The following is a 14,308-nucleotide window of genomic DNA, read 5'->3' on the forward strand; positions in this document are numbered from 1 at the left end:
CAAAGAAAAAAACTTTAATGCAGGCCTCTCTTGAAATGCATGTCCCGCTAACCCTATGCAACAGCAAAAGGCAGCACTCCTGCAAGCTGATTTTGTAACTCAAAAAAGAGCAGCTATATAAACTGAGTTTTCAGCACAGTTCCATTTTCAGACTTTACTGACAAAGCAATAAGAATGTAACATGGTTTCAACCACCGACTGGCTACTTAAGTAAGACTCAGAGGGTGGTATCATGTGCCTTGATTCAAAGAGCAGCTTGCACTCAAGCCTCATGAAGACATACTGACGTGGTGGAAAATCTTCAGCAAGCTCATTGTTCACAGCAGAAATCAGAGTGTGACATCAGGAAATACTGGGAAATATTGGACCAGTTGCAGGAAACAATCCTTTGCCTGGGTGAGGGTCCTGTTTTATTACATTTACTGTAGTCCCTGCTCCACAGTTCAGAATGAATAATAGTTTTAAAATAACATTTTTATGGTGGGATGTTTCCTTACCCCACTATGGCTGCATGTCATTGACCACTAGTAAATACTTGCAAAGAGGGACTGATTACATAAAGAAGTGAAGTGTTTGCAGATCTTTGTGTCTTTTTTGACATTTGGGATTCCTCTGACCTGGTCTGATATGCCTCCACCCTCACCTCCTTCAAGTCACTTCTTAAAAACTCAATGCTTTCATAAGGCTTCTGAGCCCCTATCTCCGCTGTTCCCCACTCCCATGGAGTGACTGTGAGAAAGACAGAGTCATGAAGATACTGAGCATCTCCATGGATGAGGGGGAAAGAGTCTGAGTTTAGGTGGGTTATGTTATATTGAATTGCAGACATGGGTCCATTTATTTGTGTGTGTATGTTATCAAATAAATGCTGTACATGAAACTAGAGCAACAGATAAACACATTTTAAATGGCAATGCTTAGTTTATATGTTTACAGCACCGCAAAGTGTACTGGGCACTTTCAGTACAAATAAGACAAAAGCTCTGCCTCAAAGAGCTTCTAATTTAATTGTATAGTGGCACGGCAAGGGGTTCATACACAATGCAGGGAAGGGGTGAGGAAGGACAAAGCTTATAGTAATAAGATTATATGCATGCCCTGATGGTGCTTTAAATGTACTAAAAAGGGGGGTTGGAGGGTTAGTTGTTTGGGGAGTTTTAGATTAATTAACTTCTTGTAGGAGGCCTGGCAGCAGGAGTGAGTTTTAAGGAGGGATTGAAAGAAAAGAAGCTAAATAAATACAGCTTGCTTCTAGTGATGGGTTTGGAGAGATTGGGGGGTTATTTGGGGGGCAGAAAAGGGGATTCCGGTAAGATTTCTTTCAGGAGGGGTTTAAACAGGCCACTTCACCTTGAATGGTCCCTTAGACCCTATGCTAACTACTTATGCTCAACTAGCTGCTGGATCTTGTATTTAGCTGTGACACTCTGACACCCTTTCCCAGATCTGAAGAAGAGCTCTGTGTAGCTCAAAAGCATGTCTCTCTCACCAACAAAAGTTGGTCCAATAAAAGATACCTCCCCCGCTTCGCGTCTCTCTACATCTTGTCTCTCTTAATCTGCATAACTCAGTAATTTCTAATGCTTTCACTTCTTCCCCTTTTCATACTTACAATATACTCACAGGTTTGCAGAGGGCAAAGAAAACAGGGCTCCCGTAGTGCATGAGCACTGACCCCAGGGAGAACGTAGAAGACATTGTTGATGTGTACAAAAGTTGACTTGTTCAATAGTGTGTTGCTTTGTGACACCACTAACTAGCTCAGTGACAACATCTGAGTGCCGTGTACATTCCTATGGTGAACATACTTTCTCAGAGAAAAGCTACACTGCACAGAGATAGTGAATGAAAATTTGATTCCTCCCTCCCCCATTCACACTGAACTTTTAGCTTAGACTATTGTCAAGATCTCATTCAAAAGGAAACAAGGTACATTTGGGTGTGGGGTTACCTGTTTTTCTAGAAGTTTTATTCTCCTTTTCCCTTTGTACACAACATGCATTTAGATTGGTAAAACAATAGCTATTTCAATACGTGCTGGATACAGTGGGACACTAAGTGGGTAGTGACAGTGTATGATTTAATTCAGGGGTACCTATATTTTCTTCAACCAAGTCGACAGCTTCCCAGGAGACCCAGGAGTCCTGTTTAGGACCAAATTCAGTCCAGATATAAGCAGGTGTAGCACCATTGAAATCCACAGAGTTACAAATTGGCTGAATCTGGTCCAAATTTACATTATAAATAAACAGAATGGATTGCAACTACCATTACCTTTAATATGGAGATAGAGCCTGCAGAGACTACAGATTCCAGCATGCAATGCTCTGTCTTGATATGATCAATCATTCAAGCCACAATAGTAGCACCTTCATACTGGAGAAAACAAGCATAAGACAGATCATTTCACCCCACCATCTCATACAGAAACTCCCCACCTGCTTTCCTCACTACACTGGGGCTTACATGCCTGCAGTATGTACTCCAAAGTCCACACAGCTGTCTGTATTACATACAGCAGCGTTTTAAAAAACAGCTGAACCGGTGACACTCTTTGGTTGTTCTCCAGCATTCAGTTCAGCGTGTCTGCAGTTACACAGTCACACAGAGTTCTCTTTTCCACTTGAAGAAGCAGTGTTTCTGTCTGCAAGGAAGGGGAAAGAAAAAACATCAAAAAATGAGCGTCAGAATTCTAAAACTAATTAGCTCCTAGAGAAAAGTCTTTTATTTTTGTCACAAGAGATATCACTTGGTTCTACATGATGAGGCTTGAGAATAAAAACCAGACATATTGTTTAGTTATAGATGGTAATTAAGCCTTGGGCTATTAAATTAGCATAGTATGGCAACAGTTCCTGTGATGATCTGCAAAATATAGGAACCTGGTACACTCTAGGTTTTATTTATTTAGTTTCACACTAAAAACACTAATGTACACGAGAGATTTTAAATAATTATTGTGCATTTTAAAAAGAATTTGTATTTATAATGACCCCATTTAATGTAGTGCCTTGAGTGTCATAGCAGGTTGAGGGGAAGTGTGTGGGGACAAGACAGTGTTTTTGTATAAATATTATTTAACAGAAGTGATGGATTTGGGGATGGTGAAATATTTTATGTATCCAAGATGCAGCATATGAGAGGACTTTAAAATCAGAATTTTGCATTTATTTCAGAGGGGAAACAGACAATGAAAAGAATCAGGAGCAGAGCTGGGCAAATAACTGAATTTTCAGTGACCATTTCTGGTGCCCATTCCAGGCTCTGGAGCGGAGTATGCTCTGCGGAGTTTCTTAAACTGGGGTCCACAGACCCCTGGGGGTCCGCGAGGATACGCCAGGGGGTCCGCGGGCCTAGCTGATCAACTCCTCCCCCTCCCACCCTCAACTCCTGCATAGTTTATAAACTGATCTCCCCAAGATGGATAAGTAAAAATGGAAATTTTTTATGACCCATTCATAAGCCGACCCTATAATTCAGGGGTCGGCAAGCTTTGGCTCCCGGGCCATCAGGATAAGCTGCTGGTGGGCCGAGATGGTTTGTTTACCTTGAGCATCCGCAGGCACGGAGGTAAACCTAAGTAAACAAAGTGTCCCGGCACGGCAGCTGCTTACCCTGATGGGCCGGGACAGCAACTGGTGGGCACATTTTTTTGGGGGGAAAAGTGGGAGTCGGGGAATAACCCCTGTGACCACCCCCCACATTACCCCACACCTAGCCTGGGACCCCCACACTCTCCCCATCCCATCTCTTCCCACCTTAGCTGGGGCGGGCCAGGGGAGGATTCTCTGGTCTGGCTGGATGTCTCTGTGGGCCAGACCGGGCGGCACAGCCGCAGCATGTTCCAGCGGGCAGGGTGGCGTGGCTACAGCCTGCTCCGGTGGGTGGGGCCAGGCAGCGCAGCCGCAGCCTGCAAGCTCCGGAGCTGCAGCTGCTTCGGAGGCTGGGGGGAGAGCAGCGTGGCCAGAAGCGGAGAGACTCTGGCCCCGACTCTTCACTTCTGGCTCTGCTGACTCTCCTTGCTCCCTCTGTTGGGGGGAGGGGCTGTGTCCCACCTCTCCCTCTCTGTACCCTTTCTTAAGCCGACCCCCTTCTCTGGTGCTTCCCTTTTTTACTAAAAAAATTCAGCTTATAGAATATCAGGGTTGGAAGGGACCTCAGGAGGTCATCTAGTCCTACCCCCAGCTCAAAGCAGGACCAATCCCCAGACAGATTTTTACCCCAGTTCCCTAAATGGCCCCTTCAAGGATTGAACTCACAACCCTGGGTTTAAGCAAGCCAATACGCAAACCATTGAGCTATATGAACAAGTATATAGGGTATATGTCCTTGGCATTCATCTCAGCTGATCCCCTTCCCCTCCCTCCTCATTTTCTCTCTGCCATTCAGGTAAATATAGCTTCAAGTAACTTTAATTTAAAAAAAATAGGGGAAGAAATAATATATCCCCCCAATGTCAAGTGAATGTAGAGACTTGAGGGGCTCAAGAATTCAGTCTTCTCTGCAGTCTCTCTCTCTTTTATTCACCCCCACTTTTTTTTTTGCTGTAGTATCTGTCGCCATGACAGTGTTGAACCCATCAGGGAAACTGCTGAGAATCTTTATTCACTGTGGAGGTTTTTGAAGCAGTCCTGAGAAATCTCTGCAAAAAAAATAGAGTTTGAAACCAGCAGAGCAGGGCAGATCTACTTTTTATTTCTCTTTCAGAAATCTGAGTATCAGGGAATAATCAACTGATGCTGAGTGCTCTGCTTGCTGAAGTGGTTCAACTATACTTGTAACAGAAGGAAAGATGTACTGGTACATTTCAGCATGGTATGAATATGTAGTTTTGGCTTTAGTGATGCTCAGCAGATGTATTCATTAAGCAAATTTATTCCTGGAGGAGTCTGACGTACATTTGACTTGTATTCTTATAAACAACCCTGCTTAATAAATACATCTACTGTGCACCAATTTGGCCTCGCTGAAACACATTTTTCCATAGTAAAATCTTCAGGGTATCTTTATCCCTGCAGCTGCCTTTTTCTGTAAACATTATTGCTCAACTTTCAAAGGGTCCTCAGACCAATCTCTAAAAATGCCAATGTGCTTCCTTGCTTCCAAACCTGTAAAAACATTTGTTTATATAAATCAGATGTCAGACAATATAATGCTCAAATTTTTAGAGGCTTCTTTTGAAAAATTTGCATGAATGAAAAATACAGAAAATGAAGATCTTACTATGGTCTATGTACATTTTGATGTTGCATATGCAACAATGGGGTATTTTATGTCTGCTAGAAGATAAACCATGCATATTCACTGTGTTTACGTAATTTAAATATATTTACATAGTGTCTTTCATCCCACAGTATTTAAATTGCACAACACAGGGATCATTTCACCTACCACTGAAAAACAGCCACCTCTAGGGTAGAACATGGTAGGTGTTTACCAGCAGATAGCAACACTGCACTACAGTTTAAGTTAGGACTTGAAGAAGCTTCTAGGTTGTTTAAGGTGCAGCCCTAAGTGGAGTGAATTTCAATAGTGCAATATCGAGGTGACAAAAGTATAGCTCACAGTAGCAAGGTTTGCATCTGAAAGAAACACTTTCAACATCCTAGCTAGGCAAAGACTAAAAAAAACCTTCCTAGACACTGCTACTGTTTAACAGTAGTTGGAGACAACAGTATCCACAGACTGCAAGCTCTAGTGACAACAGGTAGACACACACTCTTAATAAGAGGGGAAGTTATGATCCTTGGAATATTTTTTGATACTTTTCCCCCAGCCTACCAGCATCACTTCAGTCTTATCCAGAATGAGCTTCAGCCAACTAGCTCTCATCCCACCCCAACCAGCTACTAGACAAAGGGCTGGTAGCACTGACTGAGCTGGGTGAGATAGAAATAGGGAAAGGGATGGAGCGGGATGTCATCAAAATATTGAAAGCTGTGCAGACCACCGCTCCTCACTAATCCTCTCAATGGTCTTATACGTTGAATAAGAGGAAGCTAGGTAACTCATGCTATTATTAAGAGGAGTGAAGTTCTGGAACAGCCTTCCAAGGGGAGTAGTGGGGGCAAAAGACATATCTAGCTTTAAGACAAAGCTTGATAAGTTTATGAAGGGGATGGTATGATGGGATAGCCTAATTTTGGCAATTAATTTGGCAATTGATCTTTGATTATCAGCAGGTAAATATGCCCAATGGTCTGTGATGGGATGTTAGATGGGGTGAGATCTGAGTTACTACAGAGAATTCTTTCCTGGGTGCTGGCTGGTGAAACCCACAAGATTAGGGTTTAACTGATCGCCATATTTGGGGTGGGGAAGGAATTTTCCTCCAGGGCAGATTGGCAGAGGCCCTGGAGGTTTTTCGCCTTCCTCTGCAGCATGGGGCACGGGTCACTTGCTGGAGGATTCTCTGCACCTTGAGGTCTTCAAACCACAATTTGAGGACTTCAATGCCTCAGACATAGGTTAGGGGTTTGTTATAGAAGTGGATGAGTGAGATTCTGTGGCCTGCATAATGGTCCCTTCTGACCTTAAAGTCTATGAGTCTATTATCCTGAGCAATGAACAGATATTGCCCAACACCATCCCTCGAGAACAGATATGTACAGTAGATTGATATTGCCCCAAACAAAAAAATCTATCAATTTTACCCACTTCTAAGCAAAACAACTTTGTCATATAACAAAAAAGTCCAATGCCTCCTTACCCGTGTGTCTAGATTATACGCAGTCTTCTTTAAATCCTGCAAGGCCCTCTGCATGAATTCAAATGCATGGCAATCAACACAGGGGCGACCTAGGGAAGAGTTTTAGTAGAGAGACATTCCTAAATGGCATGAAATAGTAATCAAAGGGAATGATTATGACTTTTTACTGAATCAGGCCCTTCCAAGAGACAACATGCAAGGCAGCAACAGGAACATCCACTACCGCTATTGGGTAGCTAGCTTAGAAAAGCAGAGAACGAATACTGTGATTTAAGAGTAGTGAAAAGCTGAAAGTGAAAGTCCAGGAAGTAAATCAATCTATCCATTCATGTTTTTATACCATGCCTATGATCCTAGTATCTGAATTCCTCAAAAAGAATTCATAATAAAAAATAAAGTTAGGAGGTCTAATTTTCTTCTCACTTCTGCCTGAGGCAGTTTGGACTATGTTTTAGTAAGTCATTTATTTATTTATTTATTAAGATTATTTTTCCTCTTTTCCCCTGTTCTTTCCTTTTCTTCGTCTTATTAATTAGTTACTATTTGTATGGAGGTAATTCCTGGCAGATCCAGTCATAGATCAGGACCCCGTTGTGCTGGGTGCTGTACAAACTATTGCCATATCTTCCTTTCTTCCCTTTCCTTCCTCTCTTCTTTGTTACTGTTTTAGTTGCTGTGGGATTGCTAAATTGAAGTAGTGAGTTTTCTGCTTCCGCTTTGCTCTGAAAGGTTTCAGAGTGGTAGCCGTGTTAGTCTGTATTTATTTCTTATCTTTTAACCAGTTACTGATCCATGAGAGGACCTTCCCTCTTATCCCATGACTGCTTACTTTGCTTAAGAGCCTTTGGTGGGTGACCTTGCTAAAGGCTTTCTGAAAATCTAAGTACACTATATCCACTAGATCCCCCTTGTCCACATGCTTGTTGACCCCTTCAAATAATTCTAATAGATGGTGAGGCATGATTTCCCTTTAAAAAAACCACGTTGACTTTCCCCAACAAATTATGTTCATCTATGTGCCTGACAATTCTGTTCTTTACTATAGTTTCAAGCAGTTTGCCCAGTACTGAAGTCAGGTTTACTGGCCTGTAATTGCCAGGATCACCTCTGGAGCCCTTTTTAAAAATTGGCATCACATTACCTATTCTCCAGTCATTTGGTACAGAAGCTGATTTAAATGATAGGTTACAAACCACAGACCTCCAAAGCCTTGGACCTGTTCCCAAAAAAGTCCTGTTTCCAGCTGTCATGAACTTGAAATGGACAGTTTAATGGAATGCATCTGAGATCATCATCACACAGAGTTTGGGTCAATGTGAAAACCTGAGACGTTGAATCTGACGCATTATTTCATGGGGAGCCATTGTAGTGAGCAGTGTACCGAGGTGCTCCTAGTGTCTGGGGTCGCTGAGAATATGGGCTGCTGCCTGCTGAACTAATTGCAGCATTTTTAAGGTTTGTGTTCTCTGGTCTAACTAATCCAAGCTGCAGGTCACAAGGATGTGGATGACCATGGCCAGATCTTCATCCAACTAGAAACTATATACTATAAACATCAGCAATTCAGAGACAGGACAGATAATGCAATGATACTGATATGCTCTAAAATCAACTATTATTGGCATTCCACATGCTCTCACTTGCCTCTTAATTTCTATGCATCTTTGATTACTTCACTGGGAGATTTGCTCAAATGAGAAGTTCAGGACTTGGGGCCAGTCAGCGCTCTGAAGTTGAGTAGAGACAAGGAAAGAACTAGAGTGAGGCTGCAGTGACCTTCAGCCTGTTGTGCAACCACCGTGACTGATTTCCACACACTTTTGATAAACTGGAGCTGGATCCTACAACATGAAGTCTGCCTGCTAATAAGGAAAGATGAATTTTCAAAATCCTTTAAAAGTCTGCCTACCTGAGAAAAGAAACACTCCAAACTATTCAGCTGTAGCTGAATAAAAGGAGAAACATATAAAAATATATTTAAAGAGCTAATCTCTGAATGTTCTAGTATATTTCTTAATCTAATTTTGCTGTTATTATTTCTTAGATACATAGAACCATAGGTGAGGATGGCACTTTCCAGACAAATAAAATGATGGGTCCTTGTTCCAAGTAATTCATAATGTAAATTAGACTCATCAAAGTTCAACGGCTGTCTATACACAAAGGGAGGGAAATGGGAGGATGGAGATTGTGATCATGAAAGATTATGAGATGTGCTTATTATTATTTCGGTATCCTGTTCATTCGGTTTTTTAATTTAAGAGAATTTGTACTATATTAGGTTTGGGGGATAGTGCCCAGCATGAAGGCACCTGTGAGGGCATTGTTGGTGGAAAGAAGTGATCCTTGAGGATCCATATAAAGGTGGAGATTATAATTGCATGGAACACAGGACCGGAGAGGACGCCCCAAATGTAGGGGATGGAGAATGGGGCGTCAAGGTGTGCCACACTGGCAGAGTACAGCGTGTAAGCAGGGTAGGGGTAGGACTGAAGAAGTGCAGGAAGGTGCAGAGCGGTGAGGTGCCCTGGATGAGTGAATGGGGAGGACGAATGTGATCCAGAAGCCACTGTGGGACTGAGGGAGGGAGTACACAATATGTTATGAAGATTTTCATCTAGTGCAATGAAAACATGAAGTTTCCAAGACTGGTTGAACTAAGATGATCTTTAAACACCTGTAAATGCTGCAGCATTAAATCTGTGTTACACTCATGTACAGTTATGAGATAACCAGTATACAGGGCAGTACATACTTTCAGCTGGGATTGTTGTTCCTGCTTCTTCGTCGGCTTTAATGGGCTCCATGGTGAGCAGCACAACTACAAAAATTAAAGGAACCAGGAAGACCACTCTTCTTAGGAGACAAGATGCCAGCATCCTGCTAATTGGCGCTTCCTCCTTTATTAGGGGCAATAAACAAGTTAGTGAGAAACATTAGGTTCTGTAAAATAACCCCTTTTTGTCTGTAATGTTCATGATAGTTACAAGGCTGACCATCCTGGAGATTAAATTCCTCTCTTTAGCTACAGAACAGGTACAGCATGGACAGTGGCAGAGCAAAGTTCTTCACCCCACTCCACCCATGTGCCTCAAACCTGGCCTAGAGGGACTTCTTGTAGGAATGAGACGGAAATTCAGTTGCCATGGCTCAGTCAGTCTCTGGCCTCTCTGCTGAGCTTGCTAACGATGGTGCCAGCTTTGTGATGCTGATACTTGTCCTATTTTAACACCAACCCAAACCAGCAATGGCTGGGTCATTGTTAACCCCTGGGAATTTGTGCAGTTCTGCTACCAAGCTGATTTGCATTTGAACCGAGAGATGAAAAGTGCTCTCTCCCTCGCATTTTTAATGTACCATCTTTTCACATATACCTGCAAAACGAAAACTAATTTTATAATTACTTTGCAACTAAACAAATCACAGAAGCTAGTTTCACGCAGCTTCCTTCATGCAGAAGAAGAGGCTTTTCTTAAACCCCAGCCCATAGAACCATAGGCATAGTCACTGGTCACAACTAAAACAAACCCAGACGTTTGTTTCTTGACATGAATTATTCCCCCTTGTCTCTCCTGTGACCCCTGCTTGGTTTTCAGACCTTCATGTATTGTCATCCATTTGTTCCTGTGCACCAGAGATGGCCAAAGCATGGCCGGAAGCGCTGGACAGCCTGATCCAAGGCTACCTCATCTGAATACAAAGATGAAGCCTGTGAACACTATCAGCTCTCGTATGCAGTGTTTCATCTTCAGCCAAGTAGATAAGTTGCTTAGCTCAAAATGGAGCATTGTATACTGGGACCAGTTGCTGTACATTCAAATGCAGGCAAAGAAAAAAAACTTACTCCGTTCTAAGCAGTAACAAGATTAAAATAAATTCCATATCCAGAGAGTGCAGATTCTCATTAGCAGAGCACAGGAAGGCAAGAGGATGAGTTGTCTGTTCTTTTTCTAATTTTTAAATATTAACAATGAGTAAAAATGTTGCATAAGAATGTTGAATCCTTGTGCTCTGGATGTGATGCTGGAATACAGCATTATACAGTACAGTCTACATTTCCCAGTCAGAAGAGGTGGTTTTCCTCATATTGCAACAGAAACATAAGGGAATAAACCTGCTGTTTAGACAACTGCAGGGACACATTTGCAAAGCCTGGCAACTGAAATGAATCTGCAAATGTTGCATGAACACCTGCTGCATATGCAAATTGGCAGCTGGGCCTGCAAAGGAGTACTGTTATGTGCAATCATCTGTGCTCCATGCACAAATCCCCAGTCGTAGTGTAAATTTACAGTGGGCAGACGTGTACATTTTGCAGCCACTAAATCAGGAGGCCAGTTTTAGAAAGAAAAAAAAACGGGTCCCTTATGTAATTCTTACAACAAAAGAACTGAGACACTGTGTGCATTTATTGATTCCCTTTGCCTGTCTTCGTTATCTTTACTAACAAAGTAAACTTTAGTAAGAGCATTAACAGCACAAAAAAAGAGGTGGTTTTCTTTTTATCAGTAGTGATCCAAGTGAAAACAAGTCCAGTCAAATCCTAGTTCTTGCAATGAGATACAGCAAAAGCAGAGTGTCCTCCTGAAACAGCAAATTAGGATAGTGCCATTTACATCTAAAGTGCCTTTAGCTGCACAGGAGCATCATGAACAAGAAGCTAATTCCTGTAATCTCATGCTGAAGCTTCAGCACCAGTGAGGCAAATGAAGCAGATGCCCAGGTAAACTTTTTCAGGGCACCTGAGACATGTTCATTCCCAGCCCCAGCTCAGCTTTTTAATGATCCCCTCTGTAAAAGAAAAAAGAACAGGAGTACTTGTGTCACCTTAGAGACTAACAGATTTATTTGAGCATAAGCTTTACTGGTCTACAAGCCACTTCATCAGATGCATGCAGTGGAAAATACAGTAGGAAGATAAATATATAGAAAAAGAACATGAAACAATGGGTGTTACCATACACACTCTAACGAGAGTGATTAGTTAAGGTGAGCTATTACCAGCCCCCAACTAAAACCTCTCCAGCATATCATCAAGAACCTACAACCTATCCTGAAGGACGATCCATCACTCTCACAGATCTTGGGCGACAGGCCAATCCTCGCTTACAGACAGCCCCCCAACCTGAAGCAAATACTCACCTTAACTGATCACTCTCGTTAGAGTGTGTATGGTAACACCCATTGTTTCATGTTCTCTGTGTATATATATATCTTCCTACTGTATTTTCCACTGCATGCATCCGATGAAGTGGGCTGTAGCCCACGAAAGCTTATGCTCAGATAAATTTGTTAGTCTCTAAAGTGCCACAAGTACTCCTGTTCTTTTTGCAGATACAGACTAACACAGCTGCTACTCTGAAATCTGTAAAAGAAACATTCCCTTGGGGCATTAGTTGTCTCACACCACATCTAAGTGACTGTTAGGTTTTTGAACAGAAAATAGCATGAGCACAACATGCTTTCAAGCGTTGCCTCCCTCTGCCTTTGCAACCGACAGTTGATAAAAATCTAAGCATGGACTGTCACCCCATCCCACAAATGAAATGTGTATATTAGTACCTGATTTCTCTTGTCTTTGTGATGGTCTCTTTGACATGGCCGCTGCAAACTGCCAACAGAACAAGAAAAAGCATCTCTGAGCATGTGCACTGCTTCTTTTTAACCTTCCCTGAAAGAGGTTATTACTATGGTGAAGGATCTTCCATAGCAACAGTGCAGAGCACAGAGGCACGATTTAAAGAGGAACAGGCTATGGCTCAGTCTTATGTGGGAAGTTTCTGTTTAAAGCTGTTAAGATTAGCTACACCTTCCCACTCAAGAGGGTTTGTCTGGCATAGCCAGTTAAAGGGTCTGTAATCACCCAAGCCTGGTTCCCAGGAAGTTTCTCCAGCTTTGCAATCCCAACCACTGGACATGAAGAGGCAGAAGAATTAGCAAGACTGGAGGCACTGAACGTATCAGAGTAAGAACTTTATCCGTGCCTCCCTGCCCCAGAGCCAGCACCTCTGCTCCCCTCTCATAGCCCTGGAGCCATACATGGTGATGCATTGCTCGATTTAGAACATATACTTGCAGAATGTATCATGGTGATAGAAAGTTGTGGATTAAACACTTTTTTTCAGAAGTAAGATTAAGTTTTGTGGATTCAATCTTTGCCTTTTTGTGCACATTTGCCCCATCATGAGACATCCACACCATGCGGCATGTTTGGCAGTCCCTGTTTCAAAAGAATGGGCATAGCAGAGGTGAGGGTCAGGACTGAGATGCACTGGCAGAGCTATGAAGGGAACCCTTGCTCTGTTCTTGGTTTTAGCCAATTCAGTAGGGACCCAAGCCTGTGAGGTGCTGAGTGCTCCCAACTCCCACTGAGGGCACTCAGCAGCATGCAGGAGCAGGCCTACAATCCCTTTCTTTCATGAGCAGAAATTCACACGCTCACAAGCAAAGTGCTGACTGACACATTTTTCCTTTAAAATGCTCTTGGGATTGTAAATTCTTTGGGGCAAGGATTGTGCTTTAAAAAATGAGAAGAAAATATTAATAATAATAATAATAATAATAATATCACCCCTATACATTACTATGCAAGGGGAAGAAGAAGAAGAAGAGTATTTGGTAGAGAACACACTTTACAACTAGCAAGACTGAGCATAATTTTGCCTGAGTGCAGATTACAGGATCTGGCTAGTTAAGATATTTAATATATCAATGACTCACAGATCTGCCTCTTTATTCAGGACCATTCTCCTTCCATCCAACCCCATATGACCTGTCTTTCGAGTCTTGTGCATGTCCAGCCATCATCTGAAACTCAACATGGCCAAAATTCAGCTTTCGATCTTTCCTCCAAAGTGCTCCCACTTCCCTTATCACTGTGAACCACATCAGCCTCCTCCCATTAACCTGGGTGTCATCTTTAACTTGACCCTTTAGACCCCCAAATCTAGGCTGTGTGCAAGTCTTGTCACGCCTTCCTGCATAAGATTTCAAAGCTCTGGCCTTGCCTGTCTGCACTGCCACCCCTCTTGTGCAGACCCTTAGCATTTCATGCCTCAACTACTAGAATCCCTTTCTCTTTGGCCTTTACGGCTCCAGCCTTGCCTGGCTCAAATCCATTCATAATCCTGCTGCTAGGTTCATCTGCCTGGCTCAGTGCTCTGACCACACCCCTCTGCTCCTTGAGTCCCTCCACTGGCTCCTCATTCTTCACTGCAAACACAAACATCTTCTCTTCACCTCTAACGCCTTTCACCATTTGACACCAGCCCACCTATCATATCTAGTATTCTGTCACAAGGGAGACCTCTGGTTCCACCTTCACGTCACCAGTTCTGACAACCTCTATCATGTCTCCCTCAGGTACTTTCATGCTCTCTCTCACGATGCCCTTATCAAGGGAAATTCTCCTTGTAAAGCTACTGCTATGTCCAGGGCCGGCTCTGGTGTTTTTGCCACCCCAAGCAAAAAAAACAAACAAAATGTGCGGGGTGGCTGGAGCCAGGGTGCAGGGGGACTCCCTGCGCTGCAGACGTGTCCCGGGCAGCGGAGTGCGCACCCCGGCTAGTAGGGGGAAGGGGAGGGGGGGGGAGAGAGAGA

The 14,308-nt window shown here is 42.9% G+C and overlaps 1 protein-coding gene across 2 annotated transcripts; it reads right to left on the minus strand.

Annotated features, from left to right (window-relative positions):
- LOC123370807 (neuropeptide-like protein C4orf48 homolog) lies at positions 1–14,061 on the minus strand. Of its 2 annotated transcripts, XM_045017622.1 has the most exons (6): positions 13,983–14,032; positions 13,430–13,516; positions 12,272–12,320; positions 9,465–9,609; positions 6,710–6,798; positions 1–2,644 (listed from the first exon to the last, which is right to left on the minus strand). In XM_045017622.1, exons 2-6 carry the CDS (start codon positions 13,501–13,503, stop codon positions 2,573–2,575), a joined length of 429 nt encoding a protein of 142 aa, XP_044873557.1. In that variant the 5' UTR covers positions 13,504–13,516; positions 13,983–14,032; the 3' UTR covers positions 1–2,572. The 2 variants fall into 2 exon arrangements, with proteins under 2 accessions (XP_044873557.1, XP_044873558.1); XM_045017623.1 differs by lacking the exons at positions 1–2,644; positions 6,710–6,798 and adding an exon at positions 8,359–8,571 and having other exon boundaries at positions 13,983–14,061.
- Between the last annotated feature and the right edge of the window lie 247 nt (positions 14,062–14,308).

This window comes from Mauremys mutica, chromosome 5 (genome assembly GCF_020497125.1).
Source record: "Mauremys mutica isolate MM-2020 ecotype Southern chromosome 5, ASM2049712v1, whole genome shotgun sequence".
Lineage (NCBI taxonomy): Eukaryota > Metazoa > Chordata > Testudines > Geoemydidae > Mauremys > Mauremys mutica.

Excerpts from the sequence above, each read along its gene's own strand:
- LOC123370807 (XM_045017622.1), bottom strand. The coding sequence starts at position 13,503 with ATGCACAAGACTCGAAAGACAGGTCATATGGGGTTGGATGGAAGGAGA. Across the intron at positions 12,321-13,429 it reads CTGAATAAAGAGGCAGATCT|TTTGCAGCGGCCATGTCAAA; the intron begins GTGAGTCATTGA and ends TTCTGTTGGCAG. Across the intron at positions 2,645-6,709 it reads CGTATAATCTAGACACACGG|ACAGAAACACTGCTTCTTCA; the intron begins GTAAGGAGGCAT and ends CCTTCCTTGCAG.